Source organism: Rhodamnia argentea, chromosome 8, assembly GCF_020921035.1.
Source record: "Rhodamnia argentea isolate NSW1041297 chromosome 8, ASM2092103v1, whole genome shotgun sequence".
NCBI lineage: Eukaryota > Viridiplantae > Streptophyta > Magnoliopsida > Myrtales > Myrtaceae > Rhodamnia > Rhodamnia argentea.
This window is the reverse complement of record NC_063157.1, coordinates 6,221,893-6,243,529: the sequence shown is the minus strand read 5'-3', so window position 1 is coordinate 6,243,529 and position 21,637 is coordinate 6,221,893. Positions and strand designations below refer to the sequence as shown.

The following is a 21,637-nucleotide window of genomic DNA, read 5'->3' as shown; positions in this document are numbered from 1 at the left end:
CCTGGATTGAATTTCTAGCATATATCATGGTCATGTTATACTCTATTTTAATTGATCCGATACCCTAAAAAGCTTTCAATTTTAGCTATTGTCTCAATTATGCCTTTTATTTCATAAAAAACCTTCAATTTTATGTGCAATCACAATTCTACTATAAACCTTTTTTTTGTCCCATAGAAAACCTTCAACTTTAGGTCCAGTCTCAATTTTATCCTAAATATTTTTTGTCTCGTAAGAAACCTACAACTTTAGATCCAAGAATAGTTCAATCCAAAACTTCTTTTGTCTCATAAAAAAATCTCAATTTTAGGTTCTATTTCGATTTTACTATAATTTTGTATATCGTAAAAGATCACAAAGTTTTACTTAATCCTAAATTTGCCTTAATTAACCCTCCGTCAAAATCGCCCTTAGTGATTTTACGCTCGATCTTTGAGCTCTCGTGTTTGGGATGTTCCATCCGTCGTGGCCGAAGAGCTCGCACATGGGATGCTCGAATAGCTTATGCTTGGGAGTTATCCATTTCTCGATTGTCAACGACATATTTTGGACGGAAGGTTAATTGAGGCATATTTGTAACTCAAGTAAAAGTTTGTGGTTTTTAACGAGACCGTAAAAATTTAAGGATAAAATTGGGGCTAGACAAGAAAATTGGGACAAGGTCTAAAGTTGAGAGCCTTTCACAGAACAAAAGTAAAGTTGAGGCTAGAATTGGGATGGGCCTAAAGTTGAAAGTTTTTTTTTGGACCAAAAAAGTTTAGGGTAAAATTGAGACTGAATCTAAATTTGAAGGCTTTTTAGGAGACAAAAGGTATAATTGGGATAAGAGCTAAAGTCGGAGATTTTTTAAGGTATTAGGCCTAACTTAATTTGCGTATGTAACATAATAACACAATTTAGATGAGAGGAAAAATCATCTGTCAAAATTATTTCATATGCAATATGTAAGAAGAAGGGAAAATGACACAAATGATTCAATATAATCCCTAAATTTTTAGTTTATTCTATGTGATTCCTGAAATTTAGGCATATGCGCAATTTGTTCCCTCAACTTTTGATTTGTTCAATATGGTCCCTAAAATTTTTGTACACGTTCAATGTAGCCCTTAAACTATATGAAAATGTTCAATATTGTCAATGCTCTTGAATTAATTGAAGGATCATATTAAATATTTTCACATAATTCAGAAACTATATTGAACATGTATTAAAAGTGAAGAGACCGCATTGAAAAAAAAATTAAAAGTTCGGAGAACGCATTGCAATTAGAATAAATTTAGGAACCATTTGCGTCACTATCCCGAAAAGAATTTATGGGACATATACAAGTCAATCATGTTTGTGATGACTGATTAATTATACTTATATCCAAATTTTCTTTTTTTCATATTCCATTTGTTTTGTATTTTCTATGATAATTTGAGCAAAACGCGTCTAGTTACATAAATATCTGTGCGTTCGTATGTTACAGCGTTGTCTCGTTCCCCTGTTTGCTAGGAATTGAGCTTTCGATCCCGTGGGCCCCACGTTTCCTCTTTTGCGCCAGGAGCGATCCAAAAACTGAAAAATCGCGCCTCACCGCAAACGTCGTCGCATCGGGGCCACCGCATTCCTCGGAAGTTGCCAAGTTGGGTACCCGTCAACGTTTCCAAATGGAGCTCCGTGGGCCTTCCTTTTCCCCCCACTCCCCACCAACGACCGCATTCTAAACCACCGCCACCGGCACGGTGGTGATGGCACCGCCAACGCGAGGTCACAAGATTGAAATTATCTGTGGGTGTAGGGGGTGTACCTAGCTCGCGTCGGACGACTTTCGAATCACTAACATCTCAATAAAGGCACTAATTTCAGACTTTTCGATTCAGAATTGGTGCTAACTAAGTACAATATAAGACTCTATTCATTTAAAAAAAAAAGTGAATGATTCTGAATATGTATTAAAAAATAATTGATCTTATCGCTTACATCAATGAAAAATATTTTCACCGTTCATGAAAATATTTAGGTATAAATTGTTGTCGATAATAACAATATTTCTCATTGGCTAATCAATTCAAGCGATACAATAATCATATTTTGAAAAAAAAAAATTCTAAATCGTTCACTTTTTCGTAAAACGAACGTGACCTAAGTATTCGAGGGCTGGCCTATTCTCTATATACCAACTCTCTTTCCCTTATTCTCTGTCGTTTATTGGCTCGAGCATTGGAGAGACAAATTAGGCTCACAAATATAAAAGCCGAAAGTCATTCATTATCTACGAGTATATGTTGAATCCTTGATCGGAGCTCCGATGAACACCGGATGACCAGACCGTGCCACAACATGTTGGAACCATTTTTTTTTTAATGATGACACGAATAATCAACACGAACAAATACCAACCAATTCTATTTGGAAATCGCGGAGTGGGTACGAGAAAAATGGTAGGGAAATAAATTGGATCGAGAATAGCCAGATTCTCTTATAGGGAAAAGCTCAAGAAAATGAGGTGAAAAAATTATGTAGATTTGAAATGCATGGAACCCAAAATATTTTTGGGCCTCTCCAACCTGAGAAGAAAAGGCGGACAGCCGAAAAAATGAGCGATTGATAACCGCTAAAGTTTTGGATTAAACTTTTTAAGAACGATAGCTATCGAAATCATGTTCTAGTCCGGTTTATTTCGCATCGATCCTCGTTCGTCGAATTTCACATGTCGGTTTTAGTTTAAATTTATATATTATTTATATGCACATTGTCTCTCTCCATTAATAAATTTAGACTTTTGTATTAGACTTTTAGATACCGGCTTTACCCTTTATTTTTTCTCACGAAATTACAAGCTCAAGGCCATTTGTTTAATGGAAAATTCAAGATTTAGAAAACATTTTCCGAAATCATTATTTTCATCTTAATTTTCTTCCTCCGTTGTGGTCGAGTTTTCAAGAGGAAAGTAAAACAAAATTAGAAAAAAGAAAAAGAGAAAAAAAAGAAAAGAAAAAAAGGACCGACCGGATTCCGAAGACCAAACCCTCAACTGACCGGGACAGCATCCTTAACTAACGCGAGCCTCGTAATTGAATTTCAAAACGAGGGGCAATCGTGTAATTAAAGGAGGGACCCGTAACCTCTTCTGCTCAGCTTCCTTCTCTTTTCAGTTGCTAACAGACACCGCTCCCCAGAGACGAAGGTAGAACTCGCACATATATATATAACCTCCATTCTTCTCGTTGCGCTCTCTCTCTCTCGAGACCACCTCGTCCTAGCCCTAACCATGGACGAATCTGAGGTAACTTCTACTCTCTCTCTCTCTCTCTCCGAACCTCCGATCGTCCCTTCTCTCCTGCCGCGTCCGCTTTCGCCGCCTGCAATCTGTCACACTCGCTCGTGCTCATCGTGGCGAAATGTTGCGTGTTCTTTGTGTTTCCGGCGGTTGATTCTCGTGCACCGAGCGCGTTTCAGAGTCTCGATTGCGTAATTCCGAGTTGCCCTGCTGATTTTTTGAGTTTTTTTTGTTCTTTATTTTTTTTTTTTTTGGGGATTCTCAAGAGCATGGTGGCGTTGAAGAAGGCCTACGCGGAGATCATTCTGAACACGGCGAAGGAGGCGGCGGCTCGCGTAATGGCGTCGGAGCGCAAGGCGCTCCGGGTTCAGCATGATCTGAAGGCTACCAAAGAGGAAGGCCTTCGAATGCTGCTTCGCTTGAAGCAGATGATGGATGCCAAGGTGCGTTCTCGTCTTCCGCCAGCTGACAGTCTGTTTGGTTGTTTAATGCTTATCTGGGAACTGTTTCGTTCGGCTTTTTAGTCGTCCGAACTGTTTGATCTAAGCCTAAGTTACTTGCTGCTTGTTGATGATTTTTCTGATCTGATTCTGATGGAGGAGCTGTACTGAGATCACGCAATGTGAGGTTTGATAATGGCTCGGGTGAAATTGTGATTCCTAAGTTAGTGACATAATCCGTCACTTAATCTGCCTGATTGCATTTTCAAGATAGGTTTCTGAATTTGAAGGTACATATTGAACAGCAAAAGAGCAGTGCCTCAAACATTTCATTGCAGTTAAATGTTGAGTCTGCATATGTAGATCAATAGGCATTCGGTGATTTTCTAGTGGATAGCATCTGCGCAGGTGCAAAAGTTAGGTACTTTGTTAGTTGATCAATTTCAGCTTGTACTGATGATTCATTTTACCTTGATGTAATGATAACTTCACTAGAAAGATGGAAAGATCTTCGACCATGCATTGCTTGCTTTATGGATCTCTCGTGGCTACTTCGCGTGCATTGCTTTTTGTAATGCTCACCTGATAGACATTTTGAATTGTAGTATTCTGTTTATAGTACCATTGAGTACTTTCAAAGCTCTCCAAAATAGAAAAGGAAATAAAAACATGGCATAGTTTCGTTAGCTTGGCATGATGAAAACTCGGCTTAGTCTTAGGAGAAGTATCCTTCAGTTGGAAATTCTGCGAGCTTGGGTCTTGTGAATTGCATCCGCTTTTAGTAATCTTGTATGCGAATGAGGAGATTCTATCATCGTTGACATCCATCTCTCGCTTTACTCATTTGAGCATTACATTTTAGGTGACTGCTTCCTAATATCAGTTTTCAGTTGCTAAAAGCATTTCTTGATTCAATTCCTCTTCTCGAGCACATGTGACCTAGCATACTTGAAATCTGTTTTGCACTTGTCGTGGTTAGAGGTGCTGATCACTAATTGTCAGAGAAATGGTAATGTCATCATTTGATTATTTGATTGAGACATTCAGATAGTTTAATGACTTTTCTGTAGAATTGAAGGTATACGCTTTAGTTTCTGCAGATCCAATCTTTTGTAAGATTATGTCGGTCTAAGTTCAATATGTGCACTTCTTCAAGGAAATTACATGGTTTAATGATTAAGAATGAAACTGAGATTTATTTGTATATGCCTCTCTATGCTGTTTGATAACTTTCAGCACTAATAGCTGTTGCGGGTTTTTGTTCCAAATAGATAGCTGAAGCAGAAATAATGTCTGTGAGCCAAAGGGGAAGGATTCAAGAGCTAGAAGCGCAGCTACAGGAGGCAGAAGACAAGATCCTAGACCTGAGAGTAGAGTTGAGGAGCGTGCAGGATGAATTGGAGAAGGCGAAGAAAAACCAAATAGGACAAAATCCAGAGGAACTATCATTTCCTAGTAAGGATGGAACTCCAGAGAATCATGTTAATTCCTTTCCATCCATTGTACCCTATTCATCCGACTCAGAGCTCGAAACTGTGGTTCCTCTGGAGGATGTGTCGTTGATTAACGTAGCCAGGGACCACAAGAGCTGCAATGGAAGAAAGCAGGCTCGACAATTGGTTGATCCGCCTTTGGAGTATGATCGTAATCAAAGCCCAGATTTAGCTTCCATAATCATGGCAAGAAGAAAGGAGCCCGAGCTGTACCGGAATGGATGTACACAGAGGGTCCGTGCATTTGAAGGACACATGCTGGATCGAACTTTAGTAGCTGTAGAAACTTCCACAGCAGCTTGTGGTCTGGACTGCAAGAGAAGTGATAAAGCTTCCATGGAAGAAACCCTGGCAGTGGCAGAGAAGCTTCCTGGAAAAGAATTGAATAAAACTTCAAAGGTGCCAACTAGAAGAAGAAGAGGGGCACAACTTAGAAAGTACAAAGCTACTTCACAGAGGCCCTCTTCTAGTAAGCTCATGAAGTGTTCTCAAACTTCTGTTTCTGACTGCAAGTCATGTTCAAGGAACGACAGTGTTAAATCTGGTGAAGTTGTCCATTCTGGAGTCTCTTTGAGGGCTGGAAAAGTGAAAGAGTTGAAAAATCCCTTAGGGTTGCAGGATATGTTGCAGAGTAATCGTAACTACCTTGCTGACGGTAAAGTTCTCAAAGGCAAGAGAAAAAAGATAGCTAGAGGAAGGAAGTGTCTTCCTGACCTGCTCACTTCAACTACGAAAGCATCTATTCTTCGTCGTTGTAAGGCTGATCAACTTGATGCCGACTTGACTTCTGCTGATGCTTGGCCAAAGGAAACTGAAAAGGGCTTATTGACCAATTTGGATGCAGGCCTTGTCGTAGGAAACGGAGATTCCACATTGCAATCAAGAAATAATGGAATGATTTTCAGGGAAGAAGAGTTTATAGATGACTGTGAGTCAGTGAAGAAGGAAATGAGTGGTGTGGAGATTCTGATATTTCCAGATGGTAAATTAGACAATGGGATGACTGATGTGAGAGAGCTGAATAGTGGAGGATCTACTCAAACTAACAACTCAACACCTCTCAAGTACACCTTCCAGAGAAAGCGCAGAAGAGAGCCCTCAAACCACACTGATGAAATTGCTGCACCCCGAAAGAGTAAAGGGAAAAAGAAGAAGGAGGACATGGAGGATGACATCGGAGAGCCAAAAAAATCTGACACAGTGAATGAGTCATCAAGAGACAGTCGGAGACTTGCTCAAGTGGCTCGCCAGGTTGGTCATTCTTCCTTCTGCTTAATTGCGCTCTAAGGTTATGAAATATATGAGAAGATTTACCAGTGACCAGGTATAGTCATCATTGTGAATAAATCAAGAGATTTCTACTTGAAGTCAAATCGTCTCCCTCTCAAATGTCAGAGATTAATTGGAATTTCCTCCTTATCCTTTTAATCTTTGCAGTAATGTAGTGATCTTTAAATAGGTTATAAATCAGTATTCTAGTACATTAACAAAATCAGAAGTATCATATACACTCTTAAATCTATACACTGGGCATGACATTGAAGCACATCTCTTTTGTCTTCCATAGAATGAAATTGAGTATAAAGGATGTAAATTGCCGTTACTCTAACATCTCAACTTAGCCAAATCTTCTGACAAGGAGGTACAACTTTAGGATGTTTATAGCACTAAAAGCATCATCATGCTTTTTCAACATTAGAAAGATAAATACAATTTGATGATTCTCTAGAAAATTTTGTGAAGAAATTGATATTTTGTGGGGCAGTTGAATGCCATATCCTTTCTACTATATGTACATTCCGGGAGCTTGTACATTCTGGGAGCTTGACTTTGATAATGTGGTGAGGCGTTGGTGCGGCTTCAGTTTTCAACAGTCACTTAAATACAAATGAAGATTCAATGGGTAACACTTTCACGACGTTTTTAATGTGGCCAGGAGGATATATGCTGGGTGAGTTTAATTGCTACCAACTGAAAGATCAGGGTGTAATTGCCATAAGCTAAAGAATAAAGGAGAAAGTATTTTATGGGATGAATATACCACGTAGTAATGATGTGGTGTAACAAACCAATCACCTTGCCCACTTGCTAGGAATTCCATCCTACTTGGCCCCATGTATAAATGCATCTCACTTTTTATTGGTCGGTTACAATAACTGCCATCCCTCTACTAACTTATGTTGGTCGAATCTGATAAGGGAGCTTGCAAACAACATCCATTGAGGTAATGTGACATTGTTGTTTAAGGCTATGTACATGTGGGACCCTTTTGTGTTTCTTGTAGGGAGGACATGGAGATCTCTGATTCCTGTAGTTTTTAAATCTGTTTTCCTTTCTTATTAGGTTACCATGACCTTGGGTATATGAACTCATTTATGTGTTCCATTGGCAGCTTATTGCTTTGTCTGGAAAGAGATGGTAGAAACATAGAAGCATTCATCAATGACAATATAGCCCAGGAAATGATGGAGTTTGCTGGCAGTCAGGCAACAACCGACCTCTATGTGGCTGCCCAGACAAAATTGAGGGACTTCAAAAGATAAGTATTGATATCCGAGATGAGTTTATTGTTGAGGAGCAATGGATCAGGTCAGCACATTCACATGTGTCTGTAAATCGCTTATTTGCACACAGTTTTAGCTAGTAACTAGTGAATATTCCTTTTTGTTTCCTGTTTCGAAGCTCGGCAATTATCGAGAGCTGATGCCTATGGCTCAGTTAAATATCCAGAGTAGGGACTATTATAGTCTCTGATTATATCATGGGAACTTAGTTTAAATCCACTGTGATTTCTAAATAACAAAAAAGGGTCATCTCCATGATTCCCTTTTCTGATGCGTAAAGAAAAAAAGAAAAAGAAAAAACAAGAAAGAACTATGTTCATGACGCAAGGGGCATGGCATGGCATGCCAGCGGCAGACCTAAGGGAAGGCTGGTTGGTGTTGTCGCCCTTCCGGCCGCTAGATGTTTGGTGCAACTAAGCCTGAAGAGGAACATCCTCCTCCCCTTCTCAGCTCAAGCAGCATAGGCCCAAAACAAGTCCATTATGCTGTCTGAACCTAGCAAAGAGGTCGTTTCGTTCATTGATCGAGACTTCCATTCAAATGGAGCGAGGTTCCAAAAGCTTTACATCACCCGACACGCTGCTCGGTATAATGTATCCGGATCAACTATCCCCTTTCGTTTTTGTGATGTTTTAAGTATGCGATGAAGATGGATTGCCCGTATGCTTAATTGGACGAGCGACACCACATGGCGGTCCTAAAGAGCAGTGGCATGTCAACCGCTGAGTCGCCCGGTACTAATTTCATTCAGATATTAGTGTTCCTATTAATGAAGTTGATAAAGGAGGAGTGAGTTCGGTCGGTTTTAAATTACTTATTGTGTCGAGGGCTATATTTTTTCGTTTTCTTTTCCTCTTTTGCCGATGAGCGTGTTGTAACCACGTAGTATGCACTTCTTGTCTCTCTAGTACGAACATGCGCGCGAAAACATCTGTTGATCCCCTAATCAAATGGAGCTAAATGAGAAAGATGCCTCTTTCCCTTTCATTTGTCGATTCCTCGGATAAAGCCAGCCAGCGGTTGTTTGGGCCTACGTTGGGACTCGTCGTTATCAGAGGCAAGACATTCTTGGAGGTCGATTCGATCATAGCCAATCAAACGTACGGTCAATTGGATGGTCCTTATTCTTCGCAGGTGGTCGCTCTCTCTCCGTCTTTGCCCAGAATTTATGCCAGAATTTGACATTCGGGTGTCCATGTGCCCTCAAAAGCCAAGGAAACAGAGTCGAGTGAAATCTCTAGGTGCAGATCTAGTGATCTTTCAGCCTTCATTCTCGCTCGAGGGTACATCTTGCCGCTTTACAATGACAGGTACAGACTTAATTTCACGACCAAATTGCTTATTTTCACAGTTGGCGGTTCTATTAATTATTAAATCAGAAGGCGAGTTCCCGACTTCAGATCACAAAGATGAATTGATTTCGCACCTTGATTTGAATTTGACCACCACAATGTGCTTAAATGTTTCAAAAAGTACAATCAAGTCATAAAATCCGTCGAATTAGTGCCGGCAAGTCCTTCCTTTAGCTCCGTCCAACTTGGCTTGAATCTTAGGGCAAGAGCACATGAATGTCCTCTTTTTTTCCCCATTTAATTGTCCTATTTTATGTACACACTTCTTCGCTTGAATTTCCATTTGGCGCGGGAGGCAATTTGTTTATCCAATTCTGATCTCCCCTCATCTGCTCCATGATCAATAACTCCCGCCTCTCAAACGTGCTCGTAACTCCTCCATGCCGTTTCCGCAGCTTGCCATGATTTGACCATTTGACTGCAGCCTTCGGAGAACGATCCGGATGACTCGCTTCCCGTAGAACGAGTAACTGTTATTCGATCATCAATCCGTAAGTGAAGTAAGAAAATTTTGAGAAAGGTTTCAAGAGAACAGGAAGTGGTCCAAGTTTAAAATAATCTTCCTCCATGTTGCTTCCAAACATAGCATTAACGTCTTTCGACGGACGATCTCCGAATTCGAAACAATCTCAATACGTATATCTAATTAAGGCTAGATTTTCGATACTCTGCTTATGAATGGTCGTAACGTTCAAGCAATTCAAGTACCATCTGCCCTCTATTGGAAGGAAAATCAACTAAGATGGTGTTAGTCCACATCTACTAGATGCTCCCTTGACCAATCAGACACGAAAAAATAACCAAAAAAAGTTCTAAACCTATTACAATCGTGCCAATTCGGTTTTAAACTTTTTCTTATGCCGATTGAGTCCTAAACATTTTCAAATTTTTCCAATTGAGTTCATCCGAGTCTGGTTAATTTTAGTCGAAAATTGATGACACAGATACCTTTGTCTTACGTGGCACTACCGATGCTGACATAGAATTTTTCTGTTTTCATTATTTTTTTTTGCCTTTTTTATCGATACTGGCTGGCGGTTGCTGGCGAGGATCGTGGCCCGCGCCGGCCACCGGGTGAGGGCTTGTGGCCCTTGCACTCGACTGGCAAGCCCTTGCTGTGGGGCTTGAAGTCCCGGTCAAATGGCCAACAAGGGCTCACAAGCCCTTGCAAGGGCAACGACCCTCACCAACGGCCAACAAGGGCTCAGAAGCCCTCATCCGGTGTCCAACAAAGGCTTGGCAACCTCAATCGGCTCTTAACAACAATTAAAAAAGGGAAAGAAAAATCGATTTAGAAAATATTAAAGAAATTTTACATCGGTGCCTGCAGTGCCACATAGAACGACCAACGTTTATGTCATTAATTTTCGACTAAAATTGATCAGATGGACTCAATTGAAAATTTTTTTTTTTTTTGAATTGACATAATTGCAACACCTAATGTGTGTGTATGTGTGTGTGTGTGTGTGTGTGTGTGTGTGTGTGTTTGTGTGTTTTTTTTCTGTGGCTATGCGAGGATGGAGAAGTGGGAAGGAGGACAGGACAAGGGTTGGGTCGTTGAATTGCATCGAATTGGAGCCCAAGATGCGTGCTTTGGTCCCCATCCCATCCCAGGCAACTAACAGTAACAGCCCCCACCCCCCCCAATTTATTGCGGACTGCGAAACTTACCTGCCAAAAACAGCAAATCCCCACACAACCAAAAACCTTCTCGTTAGGAATGTCGCCCACCCACGAAAGCTACACCCCCCAATTCATCATCGCCTTCGACGGTCCCAAAGGTATCCAGATTTGAATGAAACCCCCCATCTCATTTGGCCACATCTCCTTCTTCTTCTTCTTCTTCTTCTTCTTCTTTTCTCTCCCTTTTCCTTGTCTTCGCTCTTCGTATGTCGACCTTTGCATGGCATGGCATGGCATGGCATCTTGCGTCAACTTTGGTTGGGGGGGTAAAAGACAAGATAGATGTCCGTGAGTGACAACTACATTTCATAGTTTCGATATTGCACATGAGCTAGCTATTGAGCTGCTGAAGCCCCGACTGTTGCACCCCTCCCCAAGAAATCTGCAGGATGTCAATTCGATTTTGTATGACTAAATTTGTGAGATCATCCACTTAATTTTTAAACAGCGCGAGACTCGACGGTACGAGTGGAAATGTACTCCGTCGAGATAAATTGGGGTGGTTAAAGGCATTTTCCCCAATCGTTGTGACGTGACCCGACCTCTCCTTGAAAAAGATTCGGGAAGTTATTGTACTCCTCCCGCAGGGTCCCATTTAAGACACGGGGCCACATCGTCGCACCTCGGTATCCGAAAAAATACAACCCACGTGTAACTAAGTAAAACCATCTTTTAACAAACACAAAGCACGCTTATTCCGACAAAAATAAATAACTTAAAAAATGAAATTTTTTATGAAAAAAGAAATTATTTGTATCACTTGACATAATTAATCAGTAAACAGACGCTTTCGTTACTTTATTTGACGAATACGCACGTTGTCATTTCCACTTCTGGCCAAATGTTCATTTGTAACTTAAGAGTGGCACCTTACTCACATTGGCTAAAGCCCCCAAAACGATATGTTCACAATCATGGTTGGAACTACAGCAGAGAAAGTTGAACCAAACAGGTTGAGTTAAGATCATATTCTCCGCACTTATAGAGTGTTAACCAACGTGATATTTTTCACTGTAGTCTCAATGTCTTTTTATGAAAAACTAGGCATCGGTCGCAATCCCGTACGGAGTAATTAATGTGGGGGGGACAGATGAAAGGGACCACTCAAAATCGGCTTTGCAGACTCATTGTGAATCAACCGTTAGAAATGTTGCTAACAAGGTCTCATATCTTTTCGTGCCCCTTCCGGTCTCCACCTTTTTAAACAATTATCACCCCCAGCGAAACAAATCACTTAATAAAAAGTTCAAAAAGAAGAAGAAGAAGAAGAAGAAGAGTTCGACACGTGAAATAAGATCTGCACGAGACGTACGTGAATGTGACCAGCAACACCTACCGGGGTTTGAATTCTTGCAGGTGAACGAGAAACGAAGCAAAGCGGGACAGAACTCCTGTGCGGCCTCTATTGTTTCGCTTGCCATCCATCGCATTTGGTTGGAGTTGGTGCTCCGTTTTTTGTGCCGTTCACGCTACCAAATGATTAGCTTCCTCCCGGGTCCAGCCAGCATTCCGACTCTTGCTCCTGTGGTAATATCCAAAGCCTTCCCCACTTCCCTTGGGAACGCCGCTTCTAACAACGAATAAGCAAAAGCGTGTTTTCCATCTCTCTTGTTTGTGGCGATTAACGCAATGGGGTTGTTTTATCTTACAGCTAAACTTTCCACGTTCGAGAGTTGGCGGAAAAGAAGCAGCCGCGGATGGGAAATGATCAGCAGGCTTTTCGTATGATGAAATATGAGCATATGTAGGTAAATTTTGCTGGTCTTGGCATGGACTGTATCCCACTGGGGAGCCATGGATGGCATGAACCGGGGACCGAGATCAGGTAAAGGGCTGCTTAAGTGGTTCCTGTGGAAGCACAAGAGAGACGCCCAGTTTCGTTCGGGCGAACTTTCAGGTAATTTTTTTCCCTCTTTCTTCCTTCTATTTATTTATTTAATTTTTTTTTTTTTGAGGCACAAGGGACGATAAGGGGGAGAAGAGGAAACACAATTATGGTTCTCTTTGTGAGTACAGATGACACTGACTGTGAAGATGAAGAAGACCTGTTTGAATTGTCAGCTCAGGCCATGGAGGTGGATGCTTGCGTTCCAAGAAATGAACTGAGGTAAGATGATTACATCCTTTGAAATACGAAAGGACCGAGGGAGTGATGCCATTTCTGTTTGACTTTGACAATAACGATATGTCGGGATTTTAGAATCTTTGTGGGGACGTGGAATGTGGCGGGGAAGTCACCAGTTGGAAGCTTGGCAGAGGATTTGGATGACTGGTTGAATCTTAAAGATGCAGCTGATGTGTATGTCCTAGGGTATGAAGTGCTTCTAGATATAATTTAACAGTGTGTTCAGTATCCAACTTTCTAGTGGAGAATCATTGATTTGCGGAGCTTTTTGGTGCTGCCAGATTTCAAGAGATCGTACCGCTGAAGCCAATGAACGTAATTGGAGGAGAAGACCCGAAAGAAGCGGCAAAGTGGAACATGCTCATCGGAAAAGCACTGAATGAGAGAGATGGATGCCGATGGTTAACCCCTATGCTAAATCCGGTCTTAGATGACCACTATCAGTATGCGGGAACTTCAGATTACGAAGCAAGGAGGAGCATTAGCAGCAGCATGATGATTCCACTGCAAGAGCATCCCCTCATGAAGCGTGGTAAATCATACACTGGCAGCAAATATAAGCTCATGGCAAGCAAGAAAATGGTTGGGGTATTTATCAGTGTGTGGATGAAAAAGGATCTGCTGAGGCGATACCGTGTTTCTAATGTTAGAGTATGTTCAGTGCCATGTGGAATCATGAATTGTCTAGGGAACAAAGGCTCGGTTTCAGTTAGCATGTCAGTAGAAGGAACCAGCTTTTGCTTCATTGCAGCACACTTGGCCTCTGGTGAGAAGAAAGGCGATGAAGGCCGAAGAAATCACCAAGTCTCGGAGATATTCAGGAGAACTTATTTCCCTCGTTTCAATAAAGATGACGACAAAAATCATCCTCTAACTATCCTCGGACATGAGTAAGTGATTCTACCACGGATCATCAGTAAGGTTATTGAGGAGAAACGGCAGACCTTTCTTTACTCGTGGATATTCATTACCCCAAACGAAACTATACATCTCCTTATCAAGCAAAACCTTGTGGCCAGTCCTTCAGATTTATCCACAAAGAAAAAAAAAAGGAACATCTATGACTGATAAGTAATTTAGAGCATTTGCAGCAGAGTGCTTCCCTATGATTTTCTACGTTACTACTCATTCCATTTATCTCTATTACCACACATGAACCCCTGCTAGAGAGCACCCCCACCCTTGCTATTGACCCACTATATTCTTTTGCAATTTTTTTTCATTCTTTTGCATTTTAATCTATACATTATCATGTAGAAACAGAAGCTCGATTTATTATTAAAATTAGGTTGCATTAGCAATTTCGAGCATGATGTACTAGCAATCAGATGACTAATCATTCTGATTGTAGAAGATATCTTGGCTGAGACATCTACTTCGCACTATTGACTACAAATACAATGTTTTCATGCAGTCAAATATTCTGGTTTGGGGATCTAAACTACAGGTTGTACTTGGAGAATGATTTACCCAGGGAACTGATCAGGAAGCAGGATTGGAGGGCGTTGCAACAGTTTGACCAGCTTCGGAAAGAACAAGAAGATGGAGTGTTCCAGGGCTGGAAAGAGGGGAACATAGAATTCGCACCCACATATAAGTATTCCTCACTGAATGGTAATAGATACTCAGGAGGATTACCCAGCAGACGTAGGGAAAAGCAGCGGACTCCAGCATGGTATTAGTCATCTTAGTACTACTTTATTGACGTGAGTAGAAGAGTTTTCTAGGGTTGTCCTCTCATTTATCAGCACAGCATCTAAGACGAGATTTGTCATACTCATGGTGGCAGGTGTGATCGGATCTTATGGTATGGAAAAGGAGCGAGGCAAATCTCCTACTCCCGCAGTGAAAGCAAATTTTCTGATCATCGGCCGGTTTCTGCTCTATTTGCCACACAGATAGAAGTGGCAAAAGCCAACCCCATAGTTGCTCCACTGCCCGCCATTTTCACATCTACAGCACCTTCAATCCAACTCCAAACTGTAATTCTTCCATGCATCTCCAGTTTTTTAATAGGAGCTTAATATTTCCCTAAATCTCATTTCTGGAAAATAAGCAAGTAAACTATTCCTGAACACATATTGCAATTATTTAGGAGCACATAACTAATTAAGAGTAATTGATATGTTGCCGTTACAGGGGAAGAGTGCGCACTGTGAAAATGCCAAATCTACATTGATGTCACTGATTGTCAACGACATGGAATCATTGCCAGAAGCTACACTGAAGTTATAGATAACAAGTCATGCTGGAAACAGATGGCCTTCCATCGCCTACGTCATCAAAAGCAGCTTCTAAAAAGCTACTCCATCAGAAGTCTGCTTGGTCTTTTAAAGGTGATTTTTTTAATTTAGAAATAGAGTAGGTGATAAGAAAATTTATTCAAGAGAAGAGATAGAAGTGATTGACAGTTGAATATTACTGTAAATGATAACACGAGAACAGCATGACAGCAAAACACAATGAAAGAATTGTGATTGGATCTTTTACCCCTCAAGCATGAATGTTATCTCAATCAATGGAAATCAGTAGGAACTAAGAAATTTTGCACCCTGTGGAAATGCAGCAAAAGCATGGTCCATTTATGATGGATGTCTAATAAAATAAAAGTAACAAACTCAATCTTGGTAATTCCAATAAAATGAAAAGGTTACAAGCATCAGTCTGCTTCATTTACGTGAAGACTGCCTTCAAGAGCCTCAATGTTGTCTTGACAACAAGAAGGACACATACTCCTCCTTTGGAGCTCCCCAGCTAGGCCAGAATACTTCTGTTCTAACTGGGAACTCTGCTTGTTTCCGTCAAGGTAAAAAAGTTCAACTATCTTCCTTAACATCGTCCTATTCGATGCTTCATCTCCATGCAAAGATAAACTACTCTTCATAAATGGCAGTCCTTGACATTTACAATGTAATGTGACTACATGACTTGGTTATCTGTATATGTATGCCTCCAATCTATACACAAATAAGGGAACAGGTCATGAATTTTGTTAAATATGATGGCTACTAGAGATTTTGGAGCATGTGCTTTCTTCGCATTGGTATGCATGACGCTTAGAGCAAATGTTGTCTACTTAACAATGCATGATCTACTTTCAGGGAAGGATATCTAGTCAGGACCTGCAAATCTCTTGTCGTCTTCGCAATTGCCTCCATTGACAGCACTTTCATTTCCAAATCGATCAATTCTTGCTGGACCTGAAAAATAACCTGTTATTCAGTTGCTCTCAATATTCCCAGTGCACCAACTTCAGTTTTAGGATTTCCAACCACACGCAAGCAGGCATAAGAGTTTGAGGTATCAACTATTGTGCTAGCACATCCAAATGCAGTGGATATATTCACCTGCTTTTGCATATTCTGCTCAACTTGAAGCATCTCTTCTTCCTTAGTCAGTTCAGTTATCACATGAGCCAGTTTATACTCAAGAGCTCTGTCAGCTGTCCTATGAACATCCTCCTTCACAGATAGGCAGCTATCTTCTGAAAAGAAGTTGATCCTCAAAACAGGAGTCATATAATTGCGGGTGAAATGACCTCCATACCATGTTTTAGAATATGTACTTGGTAGTCTCAGAGAATGAGGACGACTAGCATTGAAAAACTTTGCAAGAACCAGAAATGAAATAATAGCCTTCTTTTTATTCGTCTTTTTTTTTCCCTTTTACTTACTTTACCATGCTTAGGGCACAGAAAGACTGATTTCCTCCATGATTGATACATATTAAGAAAATTAATGTGAGACAATGCTAACTAAACAACATAAAATAACTATACATGTTGATATGAAGCGACATAAATTGAAGTACGTGAGACTTAACAATAACCATTTAAAAAATCCATTCCTGAGAATAAAAAAAAAATTGAAAATTGCAAAGTCAGAAAGAGAAAAGCATGCGGAACTGGGAATTCTAGTGATGGAAGATCTGGAGTCAAGGTAATACCGGACAAATTTCCGATTATATCCTCTTTACCAACATCTCTGAGTGCTGTCTTTTGGAAATTCCTGCTTCACCAAGTAGACAACTTCACAAAGACGTTAGAGACTTCAAGGGTTTGGTTTGAGAGCATCTAAGGGAACGTATCTGTTTGGACTGATATTCAGAACTAAAAAGTAGATGGTGGAAGCAAACTGGTACGATGTGCTAAATGAGACAGACCTTATTTTGGCATTCAACTCAAACATCTTGTTGATGAACTCGTCTCTGGACTCACAATAATACACAACAATGAGACTCGATCAAATGTAAGTGAATCAACAACATAGAAATACACATTCATACCTAGATTCGCTGTCTTTACTCTTTGTACAGCCAGAGCAAAAGTATGAGCAACAATTCACAACTTTGAGAATCTATTCCGGCACCGTAAAATTGACAATTAGGAATAGCTAATGTTCACCTTCAGATCCTGTAGATCTGACCGAACAGTAGATATCTCCTTCTGAATGGTGGAAATCCTAGCCTAGAAACAATCCAGTGTAAAACAACAAATTGAGACATAATTGCAAACGTAACTAAGAAGGAATTGGACATAATCAACAGCGGCAATGCAAAACCTCAAGAGTCTGAATAGCGGATTCGTTCACAGCCAATTCAACTTCATAGCCTTTCAGCTCTTGCTCAGCAGTCTCTCTACGGAGCTTCGTGCCTTCGAGTTCTGCGTTAGCCGCATCCAGCGCCGATCGCAGCTCCTCAATTTGTTTCCTCAGATCAGCTACTCTTCGCTCTGCGCATCTCAACACGGACAAACACCAACACTTGCGTGACTGCAGAGACGATGCCAAAACCCTAAGCATTCAGCTAAATAAGCTCGTTCCTCTCGCGAGTGTAAAGCAACCGAATCAAAATCAATCGAACTCAAACCTCGATCGACTCAAAAAAAAACGAGAACGGAGCAATCCTGCGTCACCTGCTACAACCAGTGCTGAAAACTAAGCCTACCTCAGCAACTCAGGATCCGACATTACTAATTCGGGGGACGGAGAATCGCAGACGAAGTCCGATCGTCACTTTGGTTGTTGCTTCCGAGAATGCTCTTTTTCCACGAGACGAACGCGGCCAAGGAAGGAGTCGCGACGAAGATGAGATACAGAGAGAGAAGATTACCTCCTTGCGATTTCTCGGAGGCGAAGTCGCGAATCAGAGTCAGGAGCTGCTTCTGTGCATCAGTACCTGCAACCGCCATGGCCGCTCTTCTCTCTCTCTCCCCCTCTCCCTCTGCTTTTTCGCGCCTCTTTTTGAGAATTAACAAAGCGACGGATGACGATGGACTGAACGATCAAATTTTGACTTCATATATAGAACAGCCCAAGCCCTTATTAGCAGAGCTAACTGAACATGGGAGAAGTTAACCGTGGGCCCCCAAGCCCACGCAAGGCATAAGCAAAATACGCCGAGACGTTTCCTGAAAACGATAGACTTTATTTCTAGCGTGCCGTCTTTCCATTTTCAAACCAGAACGAAAACCACGAAGCGGGACCAGTTTTCTTAGGCCAAACGGGCCCTTAATCTTTACCTGGCCGGGCCGGGACCCATCCGATCCTCTCGAATCCGGACCGAACATGCTAACGATGTGCGGCGGTTGATCGCGAAAAGCACGCGAGTAATGACTTTTGCTATAATCCAATTTGCCAGCCAAAGTATGAAACAGGAGCCAGGATATCGATTGCCCCCTCGCATCTGTAATATGTTCCAACACTCGCAGGATGAAATTAGTGACGACAGTTGATTATATGTAGATCCATCAAATTGATGGGTCGGGGACAGGTTAGAGTCAGACCATTTTATGTGCTTGATCCAAAGGGACTCCTTTGACAGTTTTATGACCTATTTTTATTGCAATGCAAATCTTGTGACTTATACCCGATCCGACCTGCATTCCTAAATCACTTCCATATGTCATACAAATTTAGGAAAACTCATATCCAAACCGAGGGTGAGAGTGCGGAGTGAGCAAGCGCGAAGTTAAGCGAGGGTTGAATAGAATGAAAAGAGAATCATAAAGGTGGGTTGAGTCTAAGGAAGCTATAAACTCATTTACAACCCATTTAACACTCATATTATGTTTAAATCCATTTATAATCTATTTATTGAGTATAACGAACTGAAATAACAACTTAGCCCACCGCATAGGAAATAAGAAATGAATTTATGGCCCATTTGACAGTCCTAGCTATGTGCATCACACGACACTCTTTTGCAGATCCGAGTTAGTTCACTAATACTACTATATCGTCCGACGCGAGGTCAATTAGAGCTAATATAGCCAAATGCCGGCGTGATCAAGAGTCCGAATCATTTGCCAGTTATGCCCCGATACTTTAGACGACGCTAAAGTACTCTGCGCGAGAAATAAGGTCGTTTGAAAATGACATGAAAGGGAAAGTATCAAGCAAACATAAAAATATAAGCACGATTTTTTTTTGCCTTTTTCGCGCGCGGAAAATGATTGAAATATGTCCCTTCACGTTTTTTTTTTTGGTCGTTAGGCCGTGGTGGTGGAAGGATGACCCTAGATTTGGTACCGATTGCTTTCTAATGATTCGGCTTCTTTGGAGCGTGGCTCCCAACCGGACATAATGCACGCACGCACGCTTGGGAGATCAAAGGCGTTGCTGAGCATTCACCACGGGACCCACGCCCACTGCTGGCTGGCCCCTTTTTCCACCTAGAAAAGAAGGGAATCTGAGAATTTTGCCGCCTTTTGGTCCCTCCTAACGGTGCGAAATTCGCTTTCGTCACCGTCACTTTTTTTCTCTCCATGCCTGTGGCGACGGAAGTAAGTTCTCGTCCCCTGTCCGACCGCGATTTCAAGGCGGCAGGCTCTTCAATCCGTCACGCCGCGACGGACGAGACGATCGTTCCCCGACGCCGTTGTACGCCCCGTGGGCGGACGGAATTGGGTTTCTTTTGCTGTGCCTCGTTTGTTGGACCGGCGCGTGGGACGAACAGGGGACACGTATCTTGGAAGCACACTTTGAGAAGTTTGGAGTCGTGTTGGAATTGGGAGGAGAGAGTGGATAGTTCAGTGTGCGGAAGAGCATGTGTCCATTGGGTTTCACTTGGCAAGGAAAGAAAGGGACAAGAAATATGAATATGCCTCTAGCTTTTTCAAAAGTTCCATTGGAACTCTTCAACTTCGAACGAAGTTCACCCCCACATCAAAACCATATCCTCACGTGTAGATTCCCTCCGAGAGCGAATTTTCTAAAACAGACAATTACGTGTTCCCACGCACTCAGACGAAAAAAATGTTCATTATTCCAAGTTTCAATTTGGAAGAAACTACCGAGAGAATTGATTGCAATTGCAAGTTGCAAACGTCGTCTCGCATCATCACCAACTGCGATCGGTTCAGATCCAAAGACCTGTCGATATCGATTCAGAATAGGTTCAGTTGATCGAACGTCATCTCGCTTTCCGTTCCTTGTTGTAGGGGCCCGTTTGGTTCAGCATTTGCAAGGGCCTTTGGAACTCCAAAATCTCTTGACCAATTGGTAAATGACAGTTGGTAAACATTTTGGACAACTTTGGAAAGGCTTTTAAAAGCTTTTAGCCCAAAAAGCAGGTCAAAGATACTTTGGAACGCTGCATTTTCGAAATGTAAATACATTTTTTTTTTCCTTTCGATTTTACCCTCGCTATACTTTCATAATTACAGAAAATGTCCTCAAAACCCTAACCTTTCCGACGAAGGCCTTAGCCACCGACGAGCTGGCGCTGGCCGCCTGCAGCGGCCGCCGGGGTCGCGTTTTAGCTCAAACGGCCCGTAAGTCCCCGAGCTTTGACGGTGGACATATATTCTCTGGCCGGGGAGTATTTGCGTCAAAGCTGTCGTGGACCTCCTCCACTTGCTTGGTGTTTGGTGGGCCCAGATTGAGCTAAAAATGGCAATGGGCCTATCGACGTCACAAATGGCTGCCGATCGGGGAGGCTTGGTGGAGTTGCACTTTACACTTTCATAACCCCCAAAACATTGCAAAAAAGAAATGGAAGTGGACTTAGAGCGGGATCCCTTACAATTCGTGCATGGTTCATGGACGAGCTAGACCATACCCTATCCAACTAGGGAGGGGGACGACCGTCGCAGGAGCAAGATGGCTTGGACTATGTGTAGCTCCCGGTAGGCTTCTAGGATGGCGAAGAGGGCACAAATAGATCAAGCGGGTCATCGTCTGATACTTGCGAAAAAGCTAATTCTTTTAGCGGGAGTTGTGACATCCCTAGTGTCGAAAGATGTTTAGAGGCCCTGTCAAATGATTCGTGAGCCAACACTCACCCCCAAACAATCATCACGTTATGCGGTTGCTCAGAGTACTTCTTTTGAGGGCTTGGTTCTAATGAAATAGGTCGGATCGTTACAACTATTTGGTGGATGTCTCTTGAAGTTTTTTTTTTTTTTTTTGTCCAATATGCAATAGAAGCTGGCAAAGATCTTAATCAATCCGAACAATCCACCAAATCATCTTTGGACAACATGAAGTTATAGAAACAGTGTTCCAAATGCGGGGGATGGGCCATGAAGTTACGTCTTCTAATTAGTTTTTAAAATCAGTACGAAAGCAACATTATAATGCAATTCGCCATGATTGCCCTAGACTAATTTGACGGCAAAATAAGCGGCAGAATAATATATAACGCTCCGTTTGTTTTGAGAAAAATAATTGATTTGGATAATATTTTTTATAAAAATGATCGCTTAGAAAAATTATT

At 41.6% G+C, this 21,637-nt stretch overlaps 3 protein-coding genes across 7 annotated transcripts; 2 read left to right on the top strand and 1 right to left on the bottom strand.

Annotated features, from left to right (window-relative positions):
• The first annotated feature begins 3,124 nt into the window (after positions 1 to 3,124).
• LOC115741224 lies at positions 3,125 to 7,998 on the top strand. Of its 3 annotated transcripts, none has more exons than XM_048284168.1 (5): positions 3,125 to 3,271; positions 3,532 to 3,708; positions 4,977 to 5,517; positions 5,548 to 6,449; positions 7,591 to 7,998. In XM_048284168.1, the coding sequence occupies exons 1-5, from the start codon at positions 3,257 to 3,259 to the stop codon at positions 7,618 to 7,620; spliced, it is 1,665 nt and encodes a 554-aa protein (XP_048140125.1). In that variant the 5' UTR covers positions 3,125 to 3,256; the 3' UTR covers positions 7,621 to 7,998. The 3 variants fall into 3 exon arrangements, with proteins under 3 accessions (XP_048140125.1, XP_030530868.1, XP_030530867.1); XM_030675008.2 differs by having other exon boundaries at positions 4,977 to 5,952; positions 6,043 to 6,449; XM_030675007.2 differs by having other exon boundaries at positions 4,977 to 6,449.
• A 4,294-nt stretch (positions 7,999 to 12,292) lies between these two features.
• LOC115741225 (type IV inositol polyphosphate 5-phosphatase 6-like) lies at positions 12,293 to 15,417 on the top strand. Its single transcript, XM_030675011.2, has 10 exons — positions 12,293 to 12,324; positions 12,449 to 12,456; positions 12,523 to 12,694; positions 12,814 to 12,904; positions 12,998 to 13,108; positions 13,204 to 13,812; positions 14,337 to 14,597; positions 14,712 to 14,904; positions 15,062 to 15,194; positions 15,227 to 15,417. The coding sequence occupies exons 3-9, from the start codon at positions 12,592 to 12,594 to the stop codon at positions 15,155 to 15,157; spliced, it is 1,464 nt and encodes a 487-aa protein (XP_030530871.2). The 5' UTR covers positions 12,293 to 12,324; positions 12,449 to 12,456; positions 12,523 to 12,591; the 3' UTR covers positions 15,158 to 15,194; positions 15,227 to 15,417.
• Positions 14,872 to 18,209, bottom strand: LOC115741226 (adventurous-gliding motility protein Z). Of its 3 annotated transcripts, XM_030675015.1 has the most exons (10): positions 18,032 to 18,209; positions 17,482 to 17,651; positions 17,325 to 17,387; positions 17,207 to 17,226; positions 17,084 to 17,128; positions 16,868 to 16,929; positions 16,270 to 16,406; positions 16,034 to 16,122; positions 15,600 to 15,714; positions 15,240 to 15,258 (listed from the first exon to the last, which is right to left on the bottom strand). In XM_030675015.1, the coding sequence occupies exons 1-10, from the start codon at positions 18,108 to 18,110 to the stop codon at positions 15,253 to 15,255; spliced, it is 786 nt and encodes a 261-aa protein (XP_030530875.1). In that variant the 5' UTR covers positions 18,111 to 18,209; the 3' UTR covers positions 15,240 to 15,252. The 3 variants fall into 3 exon arrangements, 2 of the variants coding, with proteins under 2 accessions (XP_030530875.1, XP_030530873.1); XR_007199610.1 differs by lacking the exon at positions 15,240 to 15,258 and adding an exon at positions 14,872 to 14,902 and having other exon boundaries at positions 15,638 to 16,122; XM_030675013.2 differs by lacking the exon at positions 15,240 to 15,258 and having other exon boundaries at positions 15,479 to 15,714.
• Positions 18,210 to 21,637: the final 3,428 nt, after the last annotated feature.

Excerpts from the sequence above, each read along its gene's own strand:
- LOC115741226 (XM_030675013.2), bottom strand. The coding sequence starts at position 18,110 with ATGGCGGTTGCAGGTACTGATGCACAGAAGCAGCTCCTGACTCTGATT. Across the intron at positions 17,227-17,324 it reads CAGATCTACAGGATCTGAAG|AGTAAAGACAGCGAATCTAG; the intron begins GTGAACATTAGC and ends GGCTGTACAAAG. Across the intron at positions 17,129-17,206 it reads AGTAAAGACAGCGAATCTAG|AGACGAGTTCATCAACAAGA; the intron begins GTATGAATGTGT and ends TTGTGAGTCCAG.
- LOC115741225 (XM_030675011.2), top strand. The coding sequence starts at position 12,592 with ATGGATGGCATGAACCGGGGACCGAGATCAGGTAAAGGGCTGCTTAAG. Across the intron at positions 12,905-12,997 it reads GTTCCAAGAAATGAACTGAG|AATCTTTGTGGGGACGTGGA; the intron begins GTAAGATGATTA and ends TCGGGATTTTAG. Across the intron at positions 14,905-15,061 it reads CTTCAATCCAACTCCAAACT|GGGAAGAGTGCGCACTGTGA; the intron begins GTAATTCTTCCA and ends TTGCCGTTACAG.
- LOC115741224 (XM_030675007.2), top strand. Across the intron at positions 3,709-4,976 it reads AGCAGATGATGGATGCCAAG|ATAGCTGAAGCAGAAATAAT; the intron begins GTGCGTTCTCGT and ends TGTTCCAAATAG. Across the intron at positions 6,450-7,590 it reads TTGCTCAAGTGGCTCGCCAG|CTTATTGCTTTGTCTGGAAA; the intron begins GTTGGTCATTCT and ends TTCCATTGGCAG.